Below are 18652 nucleotides of genomic sequence, written 5' to 3' on the forward strand. Positions count from 1 at the left end.
TGCGAGACCTTTATAAAATGTTTGCTTTTTTTATCACCAAAATACATAGAGCTCATTTTTAATTTTTTTTTGCTACGACACTAAACAAGACATTTATTTGATGTTTTTAATCAAGTCAAACTAGCTTATTTTGATATGCATTGAAAAACAAAAAGCCCACACGAAGCAAAATATTCACAACGACTACAGTATAATCAGTTAGTAATATTTAATTTTTTCCTTGTATTTGATTACAGCTCTTGTGCATTTCTCAGCACTTTACTCTTTAAAGATTTTTCTGTTTAAAGTTTTTCAACAAAAAACTTTAGTCCAAATAATGGATGAAGTATGAATTTTTCAAGGCAGGACATCACTTTAGGCCTCTAGTGTATGTTTGTACAATTAATAACGATATTACAATGCAAACAATACTCTCTTAAAGTCACGTTAGTCAATAAATCAAATAATCCACATTAATGCTGCAGGTGCGAGTTAGTTCTTTTAATATTACTACTTGTAGTCAAGCGCATTATTTTTATAAACACAAACAACATAATCTTAAACTCTACAATAACCTAAAAGCTTTAAATAGACTGGGATATTTTAATTGTGTTGCAACTGGACAAGACTGTTTTCCATATTATTGGAGTATCTCTACATGTGACCTGCTTCTAAATGCATTTACTTCCATTCGAAGCCATGAAAACGTATTGAATCAAACAGCTGCTGCAGCTTCACAGATGAATCTTTTCTTCTGAAAACAGTAAGCATCTGTCCAGAAATCTGTCTCTCCACCTGGGTGACCCAGACTAGCGCAGTCTTCACCATCCACATGCTGTTTAGTCCAGTTATCAGGCTCTCTGACCCCATTCTCTCGCTTTATCCAGAACCTGCAGAATGAAAAATAATACATGCCTTTTAGTGGATTTATATATTCGCAATTTTTTTTCCCATGCAAAGGTTGTATTTAAAACGTTAATAACTTACTCTACTGTTTGGCTCAGTGGCTGGTTGTCCACCCAAATCCAGTGTCCCTCAGTGTCCAAATCATTAAGACCAATCCAGTGAGTCTCTTTAACATTAGAGGTTAGAAAATCCTGATGGATGACAAATAGCATAACATTATAAATAACATTTTTTCAAAGTATACAAATTAGTACATGGTTTCTAGTGTGTTCAGAGACATCTTCCGTTAGTATTTATTGCTTTTAAAATGGCAGGCAAAGGACTGTAGACTTACAGGAGCAAATTAATTTCGATTAAAACGGTACAGTTTCACAAGCTTGCAATCTCTACACTCATGAACATGTTTGCTATAATGAATCTAATAACTATATATAATTGTATATTAGACATAAGTGTCTCGTCAGAAGTCACAAGGATGGATTTGGACTTGTTTGCATGTGTTTTTCTATTTTCAAAAACAGGTGACCACTGACTCGCATTGTGTAAAACACCAAGGACCAAAGATTCAGCTAATAATCCGCTTTAATGTTCTAATGAAGAAGAAAAAAAAGGCAACCTGCTTCATCAATGTCCAGAGGGTGAGTAAATCTACTGTAAATGACCTTTTTTTTACTGTTTCACCCATAGTTTGATCCTCTCTCACTGTCTAACTGAATAAACTGCAGCTCATATATGCTCTCAGGTTGTTTGCACTCTCTAGAACAGGGGTCACCAACCTTTATGAAACTGAGAGCTACTTCTTGGGTACCGATCAATGTGGAGGGCTACCAGTTTGATAAACACTTCTCAAATAACAAATTTCAACAATGATTTAACAGGGTAGGAAATACCCTGTATTTAATGTATCAATGTGCAACACTTAACTTTGATATATCTCTGCAAATATTAACATTTTTAATTGATTACTTCTTTATTAGATGGAGCTTACTGGTAAGTGGCGCTATGGTGAGCTATTTTAGAACAGGCCTGCGGGCAACACATGAGATCCATGTTGGTGACCCCTGCTCTAGAACTTTATTTTTACTTGAGCTATTTTGCTAAGTTTGTTTAGTTTTTCGTTAAAGCCACAATGACCTTACTTTAGTAAGCAACCACACCTATTTAGAGCTCTTCACTAGAAACCCTAGAGCACACTCACAAGGCAAGATTCTGACCTAGATACTGAGCCTCAGTATGATTATTTTTTTGTGGCCAAAAGCAGTGTTTCACAAGCCCAGATATAATGCAGTGCTGAATTGCTTTTAAATTGTGAAATGTTGCTTTACAAAATTATTATCCAGGGTTAAGTTCAGTGTGAAAATCTCTAAATTTAGAATGATTCCTGCTTATTTGGCATTTTTTGCCTCTAGGGTTGACTGTGGAGATGCACCCAAGTTCCCTGCCTTGAGCAGTCTGCTGAGCTCATGATCATTATTGGCAAAAATGACTTGTATTTAAAACAAAAACCTCAGACTTCACATTTTCTCTACTTCTCTGCATGTAACTTCTGCTTTAGCTTGTGTCATTGCCTCTAAAAGTGGGTTCTGCATTTTATTCTCACTTAAATATATAGAATATTGCACTTTTTATTTTTAATGCTTGTCATAAGTGCCAAAATGACATCAGTGGTCTGAAATAGGTCTGCAGTGCTGTTGCATGCTTGATTCTGATTGGCTGATGAAGTTTCTAAGTGGGCAAATATTTACAAGGAAACCGCTAAAGTAGTTCTAGGCAGCTTTTGACTGCATTGCAGTAACACATCACCATGCAGAACAATTTCAGTTATTTCTAATGACTTGTTTTCCCACAGCAGCCAAAAGGCCACAATAAAATAGATCGTTCCAGTCTTTAATTCTGATTGGCAGAGCCACGTTCAAAGCTCTTGTGAAATACTCTAGTCATACACCTTTGGCACTTTCTTGTCACTATTGCTGTTGTGTCTTTTTTACTCTCAACCACAACCGTTTCTGAAGAACTACATCATTTTGCTGAATGTTTACATAAAAATAATAATAATAATAATACATTTCTTTTTGTTTGATTTGTTTTTATTTTGTGGAACAACTGTGATCTGTTTCATGAATAACAACACCCCAAGCTGTTTTAAATTCACTGTAAATTGCAACTTTTTGGTTTATTGATTTATCAAACAACACAAAGAAAGTACAAAAGACAAAATTGTATTACATCTACATTTTACTTTTAGTATTGATACTTACTCATGCCTATTCTCTCTCTCTCTCTCTCTCTCTCTCTCTCTCTCTCTCTCTCTCTCTCTCACACTTTCTAATAACCATTAAATACTGACTTGACTACATTCCATACCAGTGGTTTTCAAACTTAGTCCTGAAGGTCCGGAGTCCTGCAGATTTTAGCTCCAACTTGCCTCAACACACCTGCAAGGATGTTTCTAGAAAGCCTAGTAATGCTGTGGTTACACCTGGGTTTAAGCATGCGAAATTCTGTCATACTGATTGGGGTTGGAGCTAAAATCTGCAGGACACTGCACCTCTAGGACCGAGATTGAGAACCCCTGTTCTATAGGTTTTGCTGTTAGTAGAGGCATTTGCACAGATTAATGCCCCGTTTACACTAGTGCGTTTTAGTTTTAAAATGGCGTTTTAGATAAAAAACGATCCGCGTCCACACTAGCGTTTCAGAACATATCTCCATCCACACTACGCCACCAAAAACGTATAAACGTACATTGGCGCACTCTGGGCATGCACGTTCTAGTATAAACAGGAAGCATGCGTCTCACTCTGCATTTGTTTATTGGTAGTCAACAAACGGCAGTTAAACAATGAACGCCATGGCAAAGAAAGCAAGAGAGGTATTTTTGTGAACAGACGAAGAGGTCGAGTTGTTACTAAACTTAACAAATGAATAACTGCATAATCTTGCCTAAAACAGACAATAGTGCAAACAACGCTCCCATTTCTGTGTCCATGTTGTTGTTTACAGTGAAGGCTGGTCTGCTGTCTTCCGGTAGCGCTAAAGCCGTGTGTTATAGTCATGTGATAGGGGCTCGACGAATAAGGGAAGGATACGCAATGACACAAAAGCCCCAATCAGGTAGCGAATCTCAGCAGCCCCGCCTCCGTTATCAGATGTCTCAGTTTTCCCTCATCCACACTAAGACGGAGTATCAGTGTTTTATAATGAAAATAGGCTCTCCAGGTTTTCCAAAACTATCCGTTTTCAGTGCTCGAAAACTCAGGCGTAGTGTGGACAGATGGCGCAACCGTAGCAAAACGTATGCATTTTCAAACTAAAACACATTAGTGTAAACGGGGCCTAATATTAAAATGTGCATTAGTCTGCTATCAATTGCTTTGCAGGTTATAAAATGAGGTTTTGGAATTGGCCACATGGGTGTTCATCAGGATGCAACAGGGAGGCGTGAACTATTACTTACTTAAAGTGGACCTATAATGCAAAAATCACTTTTATAAGAGGTTGAAACAGAGCTGTGTGGCAACAGTGTGTGAATATGACCAGCCTCTAATGGGCAAATTTCATTGATTTAGATTTTTTATAATTACAATTGATAAAAACTGGTCTGCGAAAACGCTTTGATTAACATGCTTCCTTTGTACATGCTATCAGAAGGGGAAAGCCCTGCCCACTAGTGACCATCTCTCCCTCATTAGCCTAGACAGCCCTGAAAGAGAAGCAGTCGCTCACCAATAGAGATTTAAATCTGCCGCTACGGTGACACAGAGGTGTTTGTAGCTCCGCCCACTTTTGAAAAGATCACAATCTGAATTTAATTAAGTAACTAAATAATGTGAATTTAAAGCGACAGTCACCAAAAACAGCACAATTTGTATCAAAGCCTACAAAAGGGTCAGTTTCAAAAAGTTATAAAACATTTGTGGGATATTTTTGAGCTAAAACTTCACACACTCTTTTACACTTTCTAAAAAGGGGCATAATGCATCCTCTTTAAAAAAGGCCTGCAGAGTGTTTTAACAACTGTATAAAATTAAACTATTTGTAGAATATGAAGGCTGACCTGCTCTGCTTTGCTGGTTATGATCACTAAATGTCCTCCTTTGGTCACACAGTGATCTCGACTTTGTGTCCAGTTCATCTTGACTGTAGAGAAGTAGTAACACTTTCCTCCAGAATGAGTCCAGCGGACAGCACAGAGCGCACAGCCGCTGCTTTCTGTGTAGAAGAGGTTCAGTTAATCTTTTTCACATGCTGTGTCCTAATTCCACTACTTGTACTACGTCTTTTTTTGAGTGTGTAACAGAAGAGTGTGCTAGCTTTAAGGTAGACTACTACTTTCTCGTTAACAGATGTTGCTTAGTTTCTTAGAAGTTAATGTCCAAACACATCTTTATAGATCATGTCATTGGCCCATGAACATTTCCTGCTTGTTATCAAACTATTTCATAACTGTAACAAGAGGCAATTCAATGATAACTTAATGTTAAAACAGCTATCATAACATTATTTATCAATATGTGGCTCTTTCTAGATTCTCGGAAGCTATAGACATTAGAAATGTAAAACAGGAAATACGTTGGGACCATTGTTTTTGTTTACATCCATCAAAATGGTCAATAAAAGTTCACTGTAATTCAAATTAAGGAGGGAAGGACAAGCGATGTACATTCCAATAGTTTAATAAATTAATAAACGAAACAAACAGGAGGCAGCAGTCTCTCACGGTGACTACCGCAGAACTGAAAGCAACATAAACCACAAGCTCCAGGCTCTCATCTTTCTCTGTTGTCACTCCTCCTTTTACACTTCACACAGGTGATGCTCATCAGCACTCGAGTCACTGGCCTTAACATTCCCATGGCTATCTGCCACATTCCCTTCATGATATTCACATTGTTGTCGCAGATAAAATATTAAGCGGAAAATTGGATTTACATATTTTCCTGCAGGCTATATATTAATTAAGAGTCATTCAAACATCTTTACGAAAGCCTCTTTACTTGACGGTTGGTCTCAGGTGGCTGCCATGTTTGTAGTTTGTTAACCGTTTTTACCCATATTTTTTGTTTTAAAGGACACCTATAATGAAAATAATATTTTGGGAGCTGATTGGACAGAACTGTGTGTAAGTATAGTGTCCACAGTCATATTGGGGTCATTGAAACACCGTAAGTCTTTTTAAAATTTCCTGACGTTAAAATTGGATCCAAATCCCTCCCATTTTGAGGCCCAAAATGTGACGTATGAGTGCAGTTTTTCCCGCCCACCAAATTGATTGATATCTGCATATTAACATGACTTCGTAGTAACGCGTATAATCATATCAACAAGCCAGGATGTGCGCCAAGCAACTGGGATTAAAAGATATGTTTAGTGTTCTGTGATCATCAATTATCATCAAATGTGATCAAGAGTGAGTTTTACAAGTTTAAAATGTTTTTAAAATTACAGCAATTTTACCGTCTTTATCAGCACAGCCACATTTTAGTACAATTATAAAAGAAGATGCTTCAATCCCGGTTTGTGGACGTTAAATCAGGTTTATTTTGTACATTAACTTAATGGATATCCGTACAGCAGTGGATATTAACGTGTATCCTGCCACATTTGCACAAACCAGTGCAAAGTTAAACATGTGCAGTGTTTGTGTCCGCTGTGTGTATGTGCGTGAACTTTAACAATATTGTATGTGACTCGTTGTTGCAGATAGGCTTGAATTAACTCCACAACAAATACATAAAATAATCATCGGGAAAAAGTTCTTACTGTTGTGTTTCTCAAAAACGTTACGTGAAATCTGCTGCCTTCATGTCTGTCACTGGCACGCTCTAACAGGCAGGTGGGAACGGTGGGTGGGGACTAGCAATAAAGGCACAGGCTACAAAAACAGCTACAGGGTGTTCAGAGCTGAAAATCCCAATATTCTGAAAGGTCTAATTAATAATCTTATGGGTGTTTTGAGCTGAAACTTTACAGACACATTCTGGAGACACCAGACTTATCTTAAATATTATAAAAGGGGTAAAACAGGTGCACTTTAATCGAATTCACAACACCTTGAAAACACCCTTTCTACTGGAAATAGTTGACGACCTGAGAACCTTTGGCTTTCTCTTTTCAACATACTACCATTTAGGACATACTATTTCTATTTTTGAATACTATTTCGGATGATAGTATGTGTATTGGGATGCAGCAACAGTGTTTTTCCTCTTCTTTTTTTAGCACAAACTGTTTTAGCACTTACGGTTTAATCTGTTCAGCTTTCGAAGTGTCTCCTGATGCTGAATGCGCAGCACATCAAGCTGTTCCATGTAATCTGCATTCAAAACAATACCAAAAATCTCTTATACTGTACTGTATATAGTAAGGGATGGTAGTTTGCAAGTTTTATTCTGTGCACAAAAGCAGAAATAAAAATTATTTTGTGCTTGCACAGTTCACTGACCTGTGACATTGTGTTCCTGATCAGATACAGACACATTGTAATCTAAATGTAGAAAAATCATCAGATGCAGAAAGTGTCAACAGAGTATGTAGCAAAAGTGTAAAGCTTGCATGAAACATGAAGTCAACTGAATTACGTTTTGCATGTGCTAGAAACATGGCCAGGGTGCAGACAGCTCCGAGAGCAACGACAAGACAAACGATGAGAGCGACCAGAAGAACTTTAGTCCGTTGATGATGAGGAATGTCTTTATTGAAGCTTTTTTGACCTGTGATTTAGAAGTCAGATAAAGACTGTAATACTTATCAGGTCAAGTCAAATTAACAATGTTAAAACAGCTTGAACCACGGTGACGGAAAAATACTAGAAAAACTTCTCTGTATCTGAGTCTGTATTTTCTTAGATGAAGTATACTGTATGTGACACTCCTGAGAAAACCTTTGTTATTTTGAGTATTTCAGAAATGTAATGCTTGTGTTTAAAACTATTAATCATTAATATTGTATATTTAATGATTTTTTTAAACGTATGTAAGTATTTGTGCTTCATTATTAGGCTTATGAGTATTCATATTTCAGAATGCAAGAGTAAATGTAAAGTGAAAAAATATATATATATATATATATATATATTAAAACAATTTATTTCTAATGCACCTTTCTTAGATTCAAGGCAGTACAACATAATATCAATCATATATAAACATAATAAAAAAAATTGACCTAAAAAAACAACAATAACTATATAAGTTTAAAGGGATTTTTTTAAAATAATTCCCAATTCAAGAATGAATGCATATGAAGTAAATTAAATCGTATACCAAATTAATAACCACATGGTTTATCAGACATGATCACATTTAAATAATAATAAGAGTTTCATCTTTTTATATTGGTTAATAAATCATCTTACCTTTGTATTGGGAGCATTTGCCACTTGTAGCAATTGTTGCACGTACGATATCAGAGTTTTCATAAACCAGATCCATTTCATTAACAGACAGATTAACAGTCTTACTTCTGAGTCTCCTTGAGTGACAGAGGAAGGAAACCACAGAAAGTCTCTGTCATATTAATGTAGCACAGGAAATAAAGACGTCATTCAATAGCTCAAAAGTCTAAAAATGCTGTATAAAAGCTTATTAATGTTATTAACAGTGGCTTTTGCATAAAGTTTTACCAGTTTTTTCATTATTATTATTAAATTATTATTTTAATCATCACCATTGCTTTGTTTTACCAATTTTTGATTGATTTGTTTTTTCCCACCAAATGGCACATTTGCTTTACAATCAGCCACACTTTTGCCAATCCTTACCCATACCACTTGAACATAAAACATTAATAAATGATTTTTTTTTTTTTTTTGCTGAAGCTAATTTTGACTTTACATAATGCATGCTGTTAAAACCCCTGGGCAATCTAGAGGAGTGGGGTTTCACACTTAATCAAGGATCTGGTTCAAACAAACACTTGTACTCAAAATAACAACCACAAACAAGAATTGCTGTACAAATAATGTGATTTATTACAGGTGGTGATTAGAGACGCAGTGAGTGAGCTATTTACAATCAACAACCAAAACAAAACATAAAAAATTAGAAAGACTGGCTATGGGTGGCATCTTACATCAAATCCCCTCTAATCTAGTCTAATTAACAAAAAATATGAAAATTAAATCTTCAACATCCAAAGACGTCTTGCCTAAAGTAAACTAACTATCCACTTAACCAAAAATACACTAGTTTACGCTCACCCCCTTCCCTAGTGTATCTTTAGACAGTTGAACTTCTGTGTGTTGAAATGTATGTCACGTGACCTACTTACCTACCAGTCTTTCTACCAAACCTCTGTATGGAAACATGAGGAAAGGGAATGAATAATTATACACTGGTAAGAACAGACCAAATTAAACTAAACCAAACCAAAATGACAACAGTCTAAATAAAGGTGAAGACAGACAATATATCGCAACAAAACTGCACAAAATGGGGATATAAACACAGAATCACTAACTCGATCACTTAATGAGCACAGAAACCAATACCAAATCGAGCTATAAAGACTCCAACTGGGGCAGACAGAAGATATATCTATAGGAAGCATACATTTTTATATGCATGTATGTTTTGTCAACAATTGGTTTACGCACAGGTAGTCATAGTAAACTTCAAATCACTTCATATGCATTACTTTTGTTTTTTTTAATAATTTTATCACATTAATCTCTTCCCATTGACCTTGGTGTTGACATTCCTTACATTTTTGAGTGATTTATATAATGATTGCAAAATAATAAATATATTACTAAATTATCAATAATTATCATTATTCATACAAACAGATATTCAGACGAAACTTTAATTCAGCAGCTCAAAAATTAGAAACTTCTTAACCTAACCAGTATATCTTTTTTAAAACACTACATTAGTGACCTCTAGTGGACAACTAGCAGAAATACAATGTGACAGAACCTTTACACTCTTTTAAAGCACAAAAACACCATAATATGTTTGCAGATATTTCAAAAACATGCTAAGTGAACATCCCTGTTTATCTGAAAAACAATGCTGAAGTCAGATATGCCTTTAGTAGAATGTTTTTTCATGTCCTGCCAAATCTAAAAAATGTTTTAAAGGTTTGTGATACAAGTTTACATTTCTTTCAAGAAGTTTTGTTTAGTTTGTATCCATCAGTTAAAATGAGAATTTCTTCATGACTGAATTTTTCTTCCTGTTTCTCTTCCACAAGTAGAATATTAAAATAATTTCACTTGTTTTGATTTTGAGTTCATGTGCATTTCAAGCTATTTATTTTCCCGTTAAACAATTTGAAGGCTTCTGATTGATTATTACATATTATTTACGGAGAGCTTATGACCTAGTAAATACATTCTGCATTAAACACGTGCATGGTAGTTACTAAGGCTATAGTGTGAACTTTATTTTCTAGTTTAAGCAACAAATTACGAAACTACTGGTGCTATCATTCTGCCCACGAAAACAGTTTTTGATATGATATGAGGATATGAGTAAAGCAAATCCAAGACAAAACACAAAAACAGATAAATTTCTGACCAATCACACCAAATGCTCAAAATTCAAAAAAGTTATATTTTGTTCTGTGACGTCTCTCGTGTCAGTATATCACTGATGCAGATTTATTAATATCTCTTCTCACAGATAAACTTTTGATTCATTTTACAAGTTGAATCAAACCATGTATGCAATTCCTCTTTAATGTCTCCCTGACTAACACAGTTCTCTCCAGATGGATCATTCTTTTTCCGGTTATTAGGCTGTGTTGGATTCCCTTTGAACCAGGACCTTTAAAAAAACAAGCAGTGACACAGTTATAATAATATTTTTAAAAAGCCCTATCAGGGTTAGATCATCTCAAGTGCTCCAGTAGAGGTTGCTTGACCTAATGTAGTCTTCAAGATCAGGTTTTAAATCAGTTTATAATAGGGTAGTTTTCAGTGTCAGCCATTAAATCCGTTCAGGAGCAACCATTTAATACATTTCATTTTGTACATATATATTTTTATGAAATTGCACAATTTGTTGGGAGCCACGACATATTGACCATTGATGCTGTGTGGTTAAATCAAATCAAATTACATTTGGTTTTGCAGTGTTAAGACATTGAAATAATAAAATAAAAACTTTTGGAAAATTAAAATGATGAAGCAATCAGAATATAAATGTTTGAATGCCTGTGAAATGGGTAATTACACCATTTAAGAAGACAAATAAAATACAAACAAGCAGAGTTCTTACTGTATTCCAGTTTCATTGAGAGTCTGGTTGTTCACCCAAACCCAACGCCCTTCAGTCTCCAGATCACTAAGTCCAATCCAGTGAGACTCTGTAATTTTAGAGACTAGGAAATCCTGGAGAATATATAGCATTGTTATTTTCTTTATGATAAATGTAAGAATAAAGTGTGATCAAAACTTAAATCTTATCATTTGCAAATCATGTTGTTTGCTATTTCATTATGTTTACATCTGATATGGTCTGACTCGCCTGTTCTGATTGGCTGGTTATGGTGACCAGATCAGCTCCTCTAGAAACACAGGCGTCTCGACTGCTGAACCAGTTCAACTTACTAGTGCTGAAGTAGTACAGCTGTCCACGACAAGCTGTCCAGCCATTCGCAGAGACATTACAAGACTGAGCTGTGAAGAATACGTAAACCTGTGAAACTACAGTAGTTTTACAATGTGTTACAGTCAGTATGTAAACTGAAACTCACCATCATAGTAGGACAGCAAATCTCGAAGTATTTTGTATCTGGATGTAAGATCATGAAATTCTTCCTTCATGGCTGATGAAAAGGCAAGGATGAATATTTGAATTAAAGATAAGGCTATTTTTAGAGCTGTATTAAAAAACAGTAAAACCAAAGCCAACTCACCAACACAAAGCACTAAATGTTCTCTAACGTGCGTGTAATTGTCTTTTAGCTCCTCTAGCTCTCTCATCAGATCTTAAAGACATGAGGAAAACAGGTTATGATGTGAGTTTGTTCAGTGAACTACTGTGAATGAAATGTCTCAAACATGAACTGTACCGTCTCTAAGAGTTTTGCTGTTGAGCTTTTGAGCTGACAGTTGCTCTTTCAGTGAACCAGAATCAGCAAGTGCATTAGTATCTGAATAAAGATGAAACAACAGTTACAGAGGAAAATCTATTTCATTCACACCTAAGACTAAAGTGATCTAAGAATTAAATCTAGAAGTGCTTTGCACTAAATTAATTACACGTGAGCATACGAGATCAACATCAAGGTTTATTTTGCCAGTGATTGCCTACTAAAATAATGTACTCCTCATAACTGTGAATCCTGCTACTCACAAATTATCCACAGAGCGCAGAGACCTCCAAGAGAAATAACAAGTGTGAAACCCAGAACAAACAGAAGAACTTTAGTAATCTTTGAGGTCCTCTTTGAGGAAGTGTCCTCTCTTTCCCGCACACATTCGTTGCTGGTGGATTTTTCTGATATCAGAAATAAAAATATCAGTGCAGCATTTCTGTCTTGAAGTACTTTTTGTCAAAGTTGAGTTATAAACATTTCTACACAATTTGAAAATGTTGGTCTATTAAAAGTTTAATTGTGTCAATTTTAAATTATTCTATCTTAGAAGTTTCAAACTGATTATTTGAAATGAATCTGTATCATAAAACACAATAGTCCATGTAATGTGTATTTGTTTCAAATCCTTGTATAGTAATTGAGACAAAGATCACTTCACAACATCTTGAGCACTCAATTGCTTGCAGAAACTTAAATGGGGAACTTCACATGTTCACTTTTTCATTTATTACATAAAGCAACTTGTATTGCATTCAACATCGCAGTTTTTTTCCCTGAACGTATAAGTTTTGCAAGCATTATTATTTTTTACCCCAAAAAGACAAATTTTAACTAATACAGCAATTTTGACAACATATGATTCCCAGATCATACATGATTAGGTTTAATGTACAGTAATTCTTAGAGCTGCACAATATTGGAACAATCTAACATTGCAAAATATTTTATTCTGCAATATATATTGAGTTATGAATACAATTTCACTAGATGTGTTGAATAACTATTTAGAATGAATTAATCATTTTCCATTGGTTGGGATGATTCTGTAGGAGAGTGCATCTGCATAAAATATAAAAAGCAAATCTACAAACGTAGATACATTTAATAAAGAAAAAGATACCAATTAAATAAACAGCGATTGAATGATATCTAATGAGTCAGACTGTATTTAGGTATACAGTAATTGAATAATCAAATGTAAAATAATGTAATACTGAATAGTCTTCATTTTTATAAACAATTCAATTGTTATTAATTTGTCAGTTACTAATTGTACAATTTCTTATGCCCGAATACTATTGAAACCCTCACACAGTCACAGGCCTCAAAAAACACTTGCAAAATGATTATGAGTGGCTAATATGAGTTGTAATCCAGACTCACCATTGCGTATGTTCGCGATGTGACTATTGCGAATGATCACATTGCTCTATCGATGCAGAAACAAAATATTGTACAACCCTATACCTTGAGTGAATGTAAGCTAATATAGACTAGAGTATCTGGAAAATACATTTGTTCGATTACTATAAATTGTATTCCATCAGTTACTAGGTCATGAAAATGTAAAAGAATGCGTAATGATAACATCTCAGCCTTACCTTTGTTTGGAGAGCATTCTTCACTTGAAGCAACTGTTGATAGGAATATTGCAGAATTTTCATAGATTGACTCCATTTCATGAGTCTGACAGAAGATCTGTTCACTGACACTTGAGTGCTGGTTGAGAATAAGGAAGAAGTCTCATAAAAGCCACTCTTATTAATATAGACAGGAAGTTATCAGTCAGAGTATGTGCCATGTTTAAGCTCATAATATTCTCTGAAATAAGGAATCATGAAAAGGGTTTGTGTTCTCTAGCAACGAAGGATCCCAGTTTAGACACTGTACTTGAACTTCAAAGCTCAGAGACCATCTAATGCATTTATAGACCTAATATTATAGTAAGAAATGGCATGCATCCAACTGAAACAGTCCTGAAATGAGAAAGAAATGTAGGGCAGTGCATGATTTCTTTCATTTGGGAACTGATTTGACTGTTGTAAGATTGATTGAACAGAGGAAAATTCATCAAAATTTATGAATGGATGAAAGCAGGGCAGAAACGAGACCCACCCTGATAGCCTCTCCCAAAAAGTGTTCCATGTGACCAGAAATTAAGAAAAGTCATTTTGTTTCAAGAAGAAGGGTTAGGGGATTAAATAAAAGACTATGAGGGCAACATCATTTATAACAAGCATTACTATATACATATAAAAATAAGGAGAGCAAATTTTGGATTTCATGGCGACTTTAAGCGTCTCAAATTTCACACATTTAGATTTAGCCTTTTTATAAAATAAAACTATTTAATGGCTGATGTTCCAAAGTGGGTGGTTTGGTATTTTGCCCTGACAGTTTTGTAAGTAATCTTTTCCCTGATACTTCTTGTTGTTTTCCAGTACTTCAGTAATGGCTGTTAAAAAAAAAAAAAAAAAAAAAAAAAAAAAAAATATATATATATATATATATATATATATATATATATATATATATATATATATATATATATATATACCACTGCATTTCGTTGCATTGTACTTGTACATGTGTAATGACAATAAAGTTGAATCTAATCATGTGACATTTGCAGTAAAAACTCGAAACATAAATTCAAATAGAAAGCATACTTTAATATTATATTGACACATCTGTTTATATTTTATGGGAGTTATGGGATCAGAAAAGTATCACTTTGTAAAAATGTTTATACATTAAATGAGGAAAGTAAACATGCATTATGGATGTGACAAAACAAGTTAACAGAAAACAGCATACTTTGTAGAAATTCTGTCAATTACACTGCACAACCCAAAAGAAACAATAAAAATCAAACAGATATGAGTCGATTAACTATAGAACAAACATGGTTGATTTTATTTGACATTTTTGCATTTATGAGAAAACTGTCATTATGGATGTGACTTTTCCGTTATGGATCTGACAGCTATGAAATTGTCACTTGTGTGATTTTGGCAAATTAAATATAATATTTTGAAACTAACAGAGACATTTTTGAGCATTTTTAAAAATATTTGCTTACAGAAAAAATGTCGAAAAGGTTTCTCTATTTCGGTGAAAACTTATTTTTTTATGGCAAGGTTGACATTTGTATATATATATATATATATATATATATATATATATATATATATATATATATACACATTAATATATACACATAATCAGAATTGTTTAATTCAGGTATAAAACACAGTAGTATTGCTCTGAAACAGCTCAAGTTTTGTTTGCTAAAAGACGTACAGTATGAATTTCTTGTTTGTTGTGCTTTTATATATCCGGATTACATTTTCGATGCGCTGATATTTGACACTGTAGATAGTGTGATATTGCTGAAAAAACATTCAAAATCTTTATAAAACATTATCTTGGATGATTAAAACTTCACACCATTTTCAACCAAGTTTTTGAAAGTCTTTTAGTGTTCAGCTCTTTAAACTTGTCAGCTATTCTCAGAATTGTGATACTTCTGTTTTTACTGCTTACTCTATCTTTTTTTAAGTTTAGATGTGTGACATTCTGTTTCAGACATGCTCTACTGTAACCTTTGGTTGTATTGAATGGCTACTTTTTTTAATTATAGTTGTCTTTCTATCAGCTGAGTTAGTCCTGTGATTCTCCTCTGACTTTTTCTCTCAGAACTGCTGCTCATATTTTTTATTTTTTCAGTCCAATCATGTACTGTAAAACCCTAGGTCAGGGGTGTCAAACTCAATTCCAGGAGGGCCGAAGCCCTGCACAGTTTAGTTCCAACCCTGCTCCAACACACTTACCTGTAGGTTTCAAACAAGCCTGAAGGACTCAATTAGTTTGATCAGGTGTGTTTAATTAGGGTTGGAACTAAACTGTGCAGAGCTGCGATCCTTTTGGAACTAAGTTTGACACCTGTGCCCTAGATGTTGTGCATAAATATCCCAGTAGATCAGCAGTTTTTTTTTTTAAAGCAGGCCAACCACAACCATGACGCATTCAAAACCACTTAATCATTTTAATCATTTAAAGATTTACAAATGAGGAACTTCACACATAATTGCATCATCAGTAAAGACAGGACACATGGATATTAGGGACCTCTAGTGGAGAAAAGAAAAAAGAAGCAGAAAATGACAAAACAGATAAGAATTACATGTTATAAAATGCAAATATTAATTAATTACATTCTATTTCTCACAAAAAAAAAAAAACTGTCACATCGGTAGACTTGAAGGTACACAGTTGTTTAACTATTTGTGTTAATAAAGCTTGCATTAAATTTAAACCGACATAGGAAAGCAAATCTAAAATATTTCTTCTCCTAGAGCAAACTCTTAATAAATTTCATTCATCACAACCACTTATACAGGCAAATATTTCTTTCACAGATAAACCTTTTCTTTTTTTTTTACATGAAGCATCAAGCCAATAGTGAAAGTTTCCATTGCAGTCTCCCAGACTAGCGCAGTTCTCTCCAGACGGATCCTCGTTTCTCCAGTTATCAGTCTCATTCTGCCTATCTCTGAACCAGAACCTTTAACACACAAACAAAGTTAATAACACATTTTCACATAATTCAAATGTGACTCTGGACCACAAACCAGCATACCTGTGTGTCAACCCTCCCAATTTCTGTGGGATTATTCTATATTTTACTTATGTACACCACTATCATCTCTATTTTTCTGTATTTCTCCAGTATTTTTAATCGTTTTCTAAAAGTTGGTGGTAACACCAACACAGAGCTGTAGGGCACAGAGCTGATTCTGCTGTTCAATAGCTGTTCAAGAGAATTATGCTTTTGTTTTATTTAGGTTTAAAAGCACTTTAAAATGAATTAAATGTGCACATGTATCCTCTTACACATCCCAATGTTGACACGTTTGAACCAGTCATAAATGTACTTTTTTTTTTTTTTTTTTTTTAGAAATTGAGAAGTATACATCCTATGAAAGTAAAAAAAAAACACTCTTTCCATTTATGTGTGGTTTGTTAGAATATTTGGCTGAGATGACTATATATGAGTTGGCACATTGGCTCAGTGGTAAGCACTGTCGCCTCACAGCAAGAAGATTCTTGGTTTGATGTCCAGTTGACATATCTGTATGGAGTTTGCATGTTCTCCCCATATTAGCCTGGGTTTCCTCAGGGAGCTCCGGTTTCCCCTACAGTCCAAACATATGCGCTATACTGTAGGTGAATTGAATTAACTAAATTGGCCGTAGCGTATGAGTGTGTGTTTGAATGAGTGTGTGTTTGAATGAGTGTGTGTGGGTGTTTCCCAGTACTGGGTTGTGGCTGGAAGAGCATCCTCTGCGTAAAACATTTGCTGGAGCAATTGGCGGTTTATTCGGCTGTGGCTACCTCTGAGAGTCAGAGGAAAATGAATGAATGAATGACTATTTGAGTATCTGTAAACTTAGATTTAGAAAAATCTAAATACTTAGAAAACTACCAAATTAAGTTTTTAGCAATGCATATTCTTATGATGTTTTGATATTTACTGTCTGAAATGTACAAAATATCTTTATATTTGAATGATTTTTGGCATAAAAGTAAAATCTACTTTTTTTGTCATGCACAATGTATTTTTGACTACTGGAAAAAATTTACCCTTACTGATTCTGTGTTTCAGGGTCACATATTTGGGTATTTATGACAGACAGTTCTTACTGTACTCCAGTTTCAATCAGAGTCTGCTTGTTCACCCAAACCCAACGTCCTTTAGTCTCCAGATCACTGTGACCAATCCAATGGCTTACTTTAATACAAGAAACTTAAAAAAACCTGATGGACAAATATGTAAACAAGTCAGACACTACAAAATGAAGCCAGAAGTACATAATCTACAGCTTTTAATTTTGTGCAACACTGCAATTAGTAACTGTGCGGGAAGCTGTGGTTTTGGTTGTGGTTTATTCCACTTCTTCCTCTTAAGGTTCAAGCGGTTTCAGTGTTTCAGCATGTTGTTTGCTCTATTTTTTTTTATTTCCAACTGCACTCATTATGTATGGATGTGCTGCACATCTAATTTTAATTCTTCAGTAAATTATCTGACTTACCTGTTCTGATTGGCTGATTATGGTGACCAGATCAGCTCCTCTAGAAACACAGGCATCTCTGCTTGACCAGTTCAGTCTATTAGAGCTGAAGAAGTACAGTTTTCCACAACAGGCCATCCAGCCGTTCACAGAGACATTACAAGACTGAGCTTTGAAGAAGGGATTTAATGAGGCAAAATAACCTTACATTACACTCTATAAAATACTGGATCATATTAACCTAGTGTTGGATCAAATATGGACAAACCTAGTAGTTGGGTTAAGAAAAAAAAGTTATAATAAAAAAAAACAACAACAGTAAGTTTTGTTCATATTTTATACAACCCATCATTTCTTAGAGTGCAGTTTTGCTTTTGCTTTTTACCATTTATAAACTCTATTATTTACTCTTTAGTGACTTCAGCCACCAGTGCCCAGTTTGGAAAGTCAAAATGACAAAGATTTCTTTTTGTCAACAGAGTAAAACCTGTAGTGGAAACCTTTGATGTGATCAACAATACAAGTTTGAATGCACCATTAATTTAACCAATTTTTCTTTTTTATTATTCGTTGTCTAGCAGATCATTGTATAGCAGATGTTTAGTAGCACAAATCTGCCACTATTTCCAAGAAAATACTTTGGTTTT

The 18652-nt window shown here is 34.6% G+C and overlaps 3 protein-coding genes across 6 annotated transcripts in view; all 3 read right to left on the bottom strand.

Moving 5' to 3' along the window:
- Positions 1 to 18652, bottom strand: part of si:ch211-133n4.6 — a 127128-nt gene that overhangs the window by 60672 nt on the left and 47804 nt on the right. The gene's annotated exons all lie outside the window — the stretch shown is intronic.
- Positions 194 to 8367, bottom strand: illr1 (immune-related, lectin-like receptor 1). Of its 2 annotated transcripts, none has more exons than XM_068215187.2 (7): positions 8243 to 8367; positions 7467 to 7598; positions 7331 to 7372; positions 7130 to 7201; positions 4943 to 5097; positions 967 to 1076; positions 194 to 894 (listed from the first exon to the last, which is right to left on the bottom strand). In XM_068215187.2, the coding sequence occupies exons 1-7, from the start codon at positions 8316 to 8318 to the stop codon at positions 831 to 833; spliced, it is 651 nt and encodes a 216-aa protein (XP_068071288.1). In that variant the 5' UTR covers positions 8319 to 8367; the 3' UTR covers positions 194 to 830.
- LOC101885796 (CD209 antigen-like protein C) lies at positions 8834 to 14384 on the bottom strand. 2 transcript variants are annotated; one of them, XM_021468204.3, is made up of 8 exons: positions 13533 to 14384; positions 12189 to 12332; positions 11905 to 11985; positions 11749 to 11820; positions 11587 to 11658; positions 11358 to 11509; positions 11109 to 11221; positions 8834 to 10655 (listed from the first exon to the last, which is right to left on the bottom strand). In XM_021468204.3, the coding sequence occupies exons 1-8, from the start codon at positions 13606 to 13608 to the stop codon at positions 10493 to 10495; spliced, it is 873 nt and encodes a 290-aa protein (XP_021323879.2). In that variant the 5' UTR covers positions 13609 to 14384; the 3' UTR covers positions 8834 to 10492. The 2 variants fall into 2 exon arrangements, with proteins under 2 accessions (XP_021323879.2, XP_068071306.1); XM_068215205.2 differs by lacking the exon at positions 12189 to 12332.

Source organism: Danio rerio, chromosome 19 (assembly GCF_049306965.1).
Source record: "Danio rerio strain Tuebingen ecotype United States chromosome 19, GRCz12tu, whole genome shotgun sequence".
In the NCBI taxonomy this organism is placed as follows: domain Eukaryota; kingdom Metazoa; phylum Chordata; class Actinopteri; order Cypriniformes; family Danionidae; genus Danio; species Danio rerio.